Source organism: Taudactylus pleione, unplaced genomic scaffold (genome assembly GCF_031769625.1).
Source record: "Taudactylus pleione unplaced genomic scaffold, aTauple2 ptg000095l, whole genome shotgun sequence".
Lineage (NCBI taxonomy): Eukaryota > Metazoa > Chordata > Amphibia > Anura > Myobatrachidae > Taudactylus > Taudactylus pleione.
Window position 1 is genome coordinate 6261256 of NW_028284497.1, and position 8370 is coordinate 6269625.

The window sequence follows — 8370 nt, forward strand, 5'->3', positions numbered from 1 at the left end:
CATTTGACTACAGTAGCCCTAAAGGACATACCACCTATTGAAATGTGGTCAAAGAGAAAACTGAGTGCAAAACATCTCAGAACATTTGGAAGTACTGCTTACGTACACATGTCAAAGGAATGAAGATGCAAACTGGATTTACAGTGCACCATGCTGGACTACTGCCATGAAAGTAAAGAATGCAGATTATGGGATCCAAGTACCAGAAAGCTTGTAAAGTCTACAGAGGTCATATTCAAACAAACAATGCAAGTTCAAGTAAAGCTTTGAAAATTTGATACACAGAGCTAGTACTGTATGTGCCACTGTACATCCAGTAGCTGGAGATGTATTTGAAGTAGAGGCTACCAATTGGAAGCTCAGCCAACATTGCATTCAGTAATCCTCTGGACATTCAAAAGGCAAATCCGAGATCCAATTGGTGTGAGTGGTAGTCCAAGATAGAAAAAAAGGCTTGTCAAGATTAAAAAGTCACAAGTGTGGAACACATCCAAAATCGTGACAGCAGTCCTGAGTTCTTGAGTTAAGATACTGTCATAGTGGTTCATGTTGTCAGTGAGGAGACTCTTACTTTTGCGTCTACCAAACAGAGCAGGCCAAAGTCACCTGATATGTTGAAGTTTTCTTGTTTTATTATGTACTTAACCTCATTTATCTTTCAGGTTGCTACAGGAAAGATTTGATTGAATGTTTTTGTCACATGAAGAATCTTGTAGCAAGTGTGGGTGTTGAAAGTCAACTGCCAAGACTCCACATTCTTCAAGGGAGGCTTCATTCCCTGATGGCCACCGACCACCGTACTGCTCATGCGTGGCAACTTCTGGTCACTGTATTAGAGCACCACAGTGGGAGACATTAGTCTTTCACTTAGCTCCATTGAGACCTGTGATTAACTGCATCCAAAGCATTTCCAAATTTACTAATAAGTGAGTTTAGTTGAGAGTGAGTTGGCCGATGGTGAAGCATCTCTGCCTAACTCTCCCGAACAAGCAGCATGCATATATCAGTGAGATATGTGAAGGCTGCTTATGTTATACCTGTAAAAAAAAGGGTTAAATCTTTCAAAAAAATGATGTAAGCCCCCCCCCAAAAAAGCATAACCAGTCCCGGACTGCTCAGCCAGTCCTGGTTCCTAAAATTACTGGGATGAAAATGAGTAGGGTTCCCCCATAGTTTAGGAACCAGCACCTGGCTGCAGGACCAGTGCTGGTTTTAAATATAGGGGGACAAAAAAATGCATAGGGTTCCCCCTATATTTAAAACCAGCACAAGACCCAAACTGACCAGGGTGTAATGCCACAGCCAGGAGACCCTATCACCGGGTTTCCAGGGCCAAAGCATTAACACCCCAAGCCAGTCAGCCAAAGCTGGGGATCTCAGGGTAGGTGGGGACCCCCCCAAGAAGGGGTCCCCCCTCTCCCGAAACCCCAGGCTTAGGCTGAAGCCCAGGGCTCTTCCTCGCACCCCTGGAGCGGAGCGTATGGGGGTAATAATGGGAGAAATAGTTCAAAACTATTGTATTTTACAGTAGAACTACAGGTGCCAGCATTCCTGCCCTTTGGCACTTGAGGAACTACAAGTGCCAGCAGGTGGCCGGCATCCGTACCCCCACTTTAAAATAAAGTTAAAAAAGCACAGTACACACACACCGTCTAAATTACAACTTTATTACATTCACCTACTTCACTCACACATACTTACCTGCTGCCAGATGTTCACGTCTGCTTCTCCTGTAGAATCCAATGGGAGTACCTGTAAAAAAGATCCCATACTCACCTACATCCTAGCACCACTCTCCGTAGCATCCCCGGGTCTTGACAAAAAAACAAACCGAGTGACCCGACCAGACACTTACATTAGAGGTGTATGTGTGTGAGCACTTACACCACTAACTAGCTCCTGACTGCTCAGTGTGAACTGTCAGGAGCCGGCAGACAATCAGCGGCCACTAACTGTAGAAGGGCCACTGATTGGCTCCGGCTCCTGACAGTTTACATGTGGGCTGGTCAGTCAGTCAGTCAGCAGTCGGAGCCAATCAGCGGCCGCTGATTGTCTGGCAGCTCCTGACAGTTCACATTGGCCCTGCAGCCAGATGCTGGTTCCTAAACTATGGGGAAACCCTACATAGGAACCAGGACTGGCTGAGCAGTCTGGGGCTGGTTATGGTTTTTGATTTGGGGTGGGGGGGGTTACATAATTTTTTTAAAAGATTTAACCCATTGTTTACAGGTATAACACAAGCAGCCTTCACATATCTCACTGATATGTGCAGGCTCCTTGTTCGGGAGAGTTAGGCAGAGAGGCTTCACCATCGGCCAACTTTCTCTTAGCTAAACTCACTTATTACTAAATTTTTGAGTTTCAGGAGCATCAAATCACCTAAGTTTCGGTGATGCTAATCAAGTTGAAAAATAAAAACTCGATCAGACTTGATTCTTAGTAAATTTACCCCCAAAGGTCTAGCATGGGGACTGCTTGGGACATTGGGGTAGATGTATGAAGCATTGAAAGTAGAGATGAGCGGGTTCGGTTCCCAGAGAACCGAAGCCACCTGAACTACAGGGATCCGAGGCAGATCCGAGTTGACTCGGGTTTTCCTGCCTGACTCAGATCTGAAAAAGAGGCAAAATGTCATCATCCTGCTGTCGGATTCTTGCCGGTTTTGAATTCTATAAAAGGTCTTGCGAATGCCGCCATTTTTCATTCTGGCTGCAGAGCGTGCACAGGGAGGGAGCTGGGATCTGTTGCTGACGCTGACCATAGGGGCTGGCTGACTACTGTTGTCCATATAGTGGCTGGCTGGCTAGTGTTGTCCATATAGGGGCTGGCTGGCTACTGTTGTTTTCCATATAGGGGCTGGTTGGCTACTGTTGTTGTCCATATAGGGGCTGGCTGGCTTCTGTTGTCCATATAGGGGCTGGATGGCTACTGTTGTCCATGTAGGGGCTGGCTACTGTTGTTCATATAGGGGCTAGCTGCTTGTGCTGTGTTGTCCAGGGGGTGCTCTGTCTTTCAGGGGTGCTCTTCACCTACCCCCAGTGTGAAAAAAATTATAAAAATTAGTGTTAGCCACACTTGTCATCAGTGCAGGGGTGCTGTGCTGCTGTCCGTTAAGGGACTGCTGCCTCTTTTGAGGGGTTTACCTCACTGTTAAAAAAAATAAAATAAACTGGCTGTCACTGTCATCGGTGTAGCTACACAGGAGTACAGGGCTGCTCTCTGTCAAGGGCTGCTGCCCCAAAAATAAATAAAAATTCTTTTTGTGTGCGTGTCAGCCACACCTGGCTGTCACTGTCATCAGCATAGCTGCGCAGGGGTGCTGTGCTGCTGTCTGTCAAGTGTTGCTGCCCAAAAATAAATAAACTATTTTTTTGTGCTTGTGTCAGCCACACCTGGCTGTCACTGTTATTGGCATAGCTGCATAGGGGTGCTGTGCTGCTGTCTGTCAAGGACTGCTGCCCAAAAAATAAACAATTTTTATTGTGTGCGTGTTAACAACACCTGTCACTGTCATTGGCGTAGGTGCGCAGGGGTGCTGTGCTGGGGCTGCTGGCCCCCCCAAAATAATGTTATCCTAACAGCTTATAAGGTTATATGCTGTAAAAAAACGAAAGCCTATATTTACAAAACTATATAGAGTGGACATCCTAAATTCTAAAACTGTTCTATTCAAAAACATAAACAAAAGCAAAGATTATAAGCCTAGTGTGTTATTATGATGTTAGAATGTAGAAGGCCAAAAATTGGGTAGACCATACATGGCTGATTGATTAACCATGGTGACTTAATTAGTGTCATATGGAAGAGGAGGCTGCAAACTGGGTGTCATGTTATGATTTGGCCATATGGGGTATGTTGCTGTTAAGGGATCAGGCTGGTTATCAGTGGACACATTATTTATTGTAGTTGTTGTTATTCTGGGTTGCATCTCCTGAAGGGTGTTTACCAACAGACAGAGACTACCTATCAGCTCTGGCATAGACACTTCCTGAGGAACAGAGCTCTGGTCTCTGGAGGGATACCAAATAGGTGGGAGCCCCTGTTCCAACATCTGAAGCTCTTCTCTCTCCACATCATCTATTGTAGATGAAAAAAAATGTCATCAGGGACATCTAGCTCCTCTATACTCTACTCATACTTTTTGACAAGAAGTCCAGGATGGATGGTTTGGTAGAAGAAGGCTTAGCAACAGATTGGGATGGTCATTATCAAGACCTGCTCCCACCAGTGGGTGTAGTCTGGGAGGTATTGGTTGGTATGTAGGCAGTGGAATAACAAAGGCCTCCATGTTGCCTGTCCTCACTATTCCGTATTTCAGTTTGCGATTCAAGTAGGAATAAAGTTGGCTACAGAACACAAAATCACTGGATGTCTTATTGCATTCAGGCCAGATACAATCCATGAATTCCCAGACAGATACCAGACAGATGAATCCTTTGTGTGTGATAATCTTTGGTAATACCTGGCAAAAGTGGCTGTTATAGCTAGACACTTTGAAGACTGTAACTTTGAACTGCTTTATAGAAAACATGTGAATAAAACCTTTCCACACTGCAGAACATGATGGAGAAATCCCTTGAAGTTCAGCACCTAGAGCATCTTTTTCATGTTCTCTGAGGCCTCTGCTGACTGTGAAGAAAGATACTCCACACTGTAGTCTTCCATTGTGACATTAATGGTGATTTCAATGTTGTCCACTGATCCATCTCATCTGAGGGTTTACATTTTACCCATGCAAATAAGACAATTCACATCCAGAAGGTGACTCTTTTGTTTAGCCGTGGTGTCAGTCTCTCTTTGGTAGAATTTGCACAATCTTGGGGGCACCATGATGAATCAGACAGATCCTCCAGGGTAAACATCTGATCTGGTGTTGTATCTATTTGTAGTAAACCTTTGTGTGTGAGTTTAGTCATCTGCCGCTTGTGGTGGAGCTCTTTTTCTGCTTTCTCAATGATCTCCAGACACAACGAAAAACTTAAACCTTAAACTGAAATGTTGAATCTAATGCTCTGTTCCGCTTGTTCACATACAGTATCTAAGTAATATGGTTAAGTGGACAATGGGAACAACTGCAATTTGAAGGCCACCAACTCTGTTTTTTTATTTTAATGTCCCTGTACAGGTTGGGAAATTCCTTTACAGATGGTGTGCAAAGGATTATTTAAGTCAATTGTTTATTTGTTTTTGGAAAGCACTCTTCCTGGTCCCCTTCTGGGATGAGAAAATCCACTCCCAGCAGTAGCAGCAGCAGCCATGCTCAAGGATTATTCTGTGGCAAGGACTGATGTAAATGTCTAAAAAATTTTTTGGAAATGCCTCCTCCCCTCCCCTTCTCCCTCATAAATTTTCTTTGGAATCAAAAAAATGAAATAAAATTTACTACCAATCAACCCTTCCTGTCCCTGCCTTCAACTACATATATACTCCAACTCCCTCAGGCCTCTCTTGAATAATAAAAGTGTTTCCTGATGTGCCATGTTTGAAGTTGAACTGCCATGTGTTTGTGAATCTCACTGCTGCTGCTTAGCTTAGTCAGCCAGCTAGCTTGGTGCAAATTTTGGGCCTAAACTAAATGAAAACAATATAGTGAGCTGTGAGGTGGTCAAAATTGACTGGAAATGAGTGCAAATAAATGTTATTGTGATTAATAATACTGTAGGAAGAAAAAGGCCAATTTTATGTGGTTTTACCTGTTTTTATGATTTTTTAAGAAAAAATCCAGATCCAAAACCAAAATTGAAAAACAAAACACGGAGGTGAGATTTTGGCAAAACTCATCCAGATCCAAAACCAGGGGAGATCCAGATCCAAAACCAAAACCAAAACCAAAACACGGGAGTCAGTGCACATCTCTAATTGAAAGTAGTGGTGAAGTGTGCCAGTGGAGAAGTTGCCCATGGCAACCAACCCGTTTTGAGGTTGCATTTATCAAATATATTCTATAAATTGATAGGTATAAGCCAGTGATGTGCAGTGAGGTAAATGGCTGAGGAGGCACTGGCTAGTATCAGAGCCAGATTTACACATACATATATGAACCTGAAGTTTCATGTGGGCATTATAGAAAGGTGCAGCAGTATATAGTGCAGTAAATTTTGACTATACAAATGATTAGAATAAAACAAAGGAGATACTGTATTTATAATATTTTCTTTAAAATTTTCTTATAATTTTTATAGTGAAAACTCTGGAGTATACCTAAGTATGACAGGAAAGGACCAGCCTCACCTCACCGCACATCACTGGTATAAGCTGATTGGTTGCCATGGGTAACTTCTCCACTGGCACACTTCTCCACACTTTTCACTGCTTCATACATCTACACCATTGTTTTTGGGGGTGATTATGTTGCCTGTTTTTATGTTTTTATTTACACCTGTGTGGAGCTACTCATTAATTTTATTGGTCCATTCATTTTAATGGGGGGTTACTTGATGGACACTAATTCAAATTAATGAGTTATTGAAACTAATAAGAAAGGTCTGCTACAAAAAAATATAGACGCCACAACAATTCTGATATTATCCATATATCATCTAATATTTACTTTACACAAATTCAGTTAAGTGTTTTTGTGTATTTAGTTTTACATGTGTTTTTCCAAAGCCAGGAATTTACTAGGTTAGTTTATTATTTATCTTCATGAATAAATGTATGTGATAAGATAGCTAAAACACTTTGAGGGCATACAATATGTATAATATTACATAGTGAAACCTATTTAATTATGGAAACAAAGTGACACTTATGCTGCATACACAGTCAGATTTTGTTTCAGATATGAATGATAACGATTGTAAAAATCGTTCATATCTTTGACATGTGGGGCATGCATCGACGAACGATGCGCGTTCCCGCATGTCAGATAATGATCTCTAAAATCTGATGTTTGCAGTCAGATTTTAACATTTTCATTCATTTTAATACTGTCAGAAATCGTTCAATTGTTCATCGTTGATGAAATCGTTCAAAATCGTTGCAAAAATTGTTCAATAGTTCAATCGTTCATCGTTCATCTGACTGTGTGTATGCACCATTAGGAGTCAATAGGGGTTCATCCATATAGGACTATACAATATACCTAAAATGTGAAACAAAGATCCTAGTAAAATGGGAAGCCAAGTATGTACACATATACATACATATCTCACCTTGGGCCTCATTTATTAACGAGTTTTATCACCAAAACGAGTCAACTGTTAGAAAAATGACAGTTAGGAGCTGATTGGCTGGAGCACCATTTATCATACACAGTGAAATGTATCACTCATTTTGGTGATAACACTGGTTAATAAGTAGGGGCCTTTGTATGTAAGCTTGGTATCTATCTCACTTATTATTTTTACTCAAATAAACTGCATGCAATGCACGATTGTAGTGGTATGACTTCTGCTGTGCCCAGAAGAAATGATAGCAATGAGTCAAGAAAAAACACACTTAGATATGATGGACACTCTATATAAACTGGCTTCTCAGCATATGGGGGTTTATGCAAAAGGGTGCAAGCTATGTGAAGCACATTCAGTATTCTGCAGATTTAAAGTGGCAAATATTTAAAAGCCATAACCAGGTTGCTTTTGCCTTTGAAATTGTTGCCACATTTTAAATCTGCAGCCAGGAATGCCGAAATTGTTCTGCTTCACACAGCTTTCACCATAGTACATAAACCCCATGGTCTTCCATAGCTAGATTTTTTTTTTCTTAATGCAAAGCTCATACAGTATAAACACTTATACTTACGTTCGTAGACATAATGCAGTCCTCTTCCAGATATTCCAAAAAGTGCAAATATATTCATCAACCAACTAGCATATACTGTACATCAAACTGGATGCAAAGATTTAGAAGAGAGTGTATGCAGGATATTACATAAATTCTCTAGTTTATTTCACAGGAGTTTCCTGTCATCACAGCACGTGACAGCCTTTTCTGTTTCATGTGGAAATGACCCTGCTTTGTTGCACCACTAGATTTTATATTAATCTTTGGGAGACAAAATCCAACAAATATTGGTGACAATGCACCTACAATGTCCACATCCTGCCGGTATTACTCAACAGCCCTTCCGGCAAATAGGTGGCTGGCAAGTAGAGAAAAAAGCTATGAAAAGTTAACATAAATCTACTGCTGTGTCGTTAATGAATTATTAGATAAGAACAACACTCTTTACTATAAAAAAAAACATTCTGTAGGGGTCTGTTTATAAATGCTGAAGTGACCTACTGTATGGTCAACAAAAGGGGCTGCATTTGCTGGTGGTACAGCTCATTATAGCATTAAAGGGGGTTTGTCATGCATTCATTGTAGGGGGGAATTCAACTAGCCGCAGACTTTACTGCATGGTTTCAACTCCTAGGTAAAGTGACC

At 41.5% G+C, this 8370-nt stretch overlaps 1 protein-coding gene across 1 annotated transcript in view; it reads right to left on the reverse strand.

Annotated features, from left to right (window-relative positions):
• Positions 1–7834, reverse strand: part of LOC148526539 (leukotriene B4 receptor 1-like) — a 30882-nt gene extending 23048 nt beyond the window's left edge. Inside the window, exon 1 of the mRNA XM_088470214.1 lies at positions 7744–7834. Within this exon, the coding sequence (XP_088326340.1) occupies positions 7744–7755 (12 nt within the window). The 5' untranslated portion in view covers positions 7756–7834. The remainder of the gene's footprint in view (positions 1–7743) is intronic.
• Positions 7835–8370: the final 536 nt, after the last annotated feature.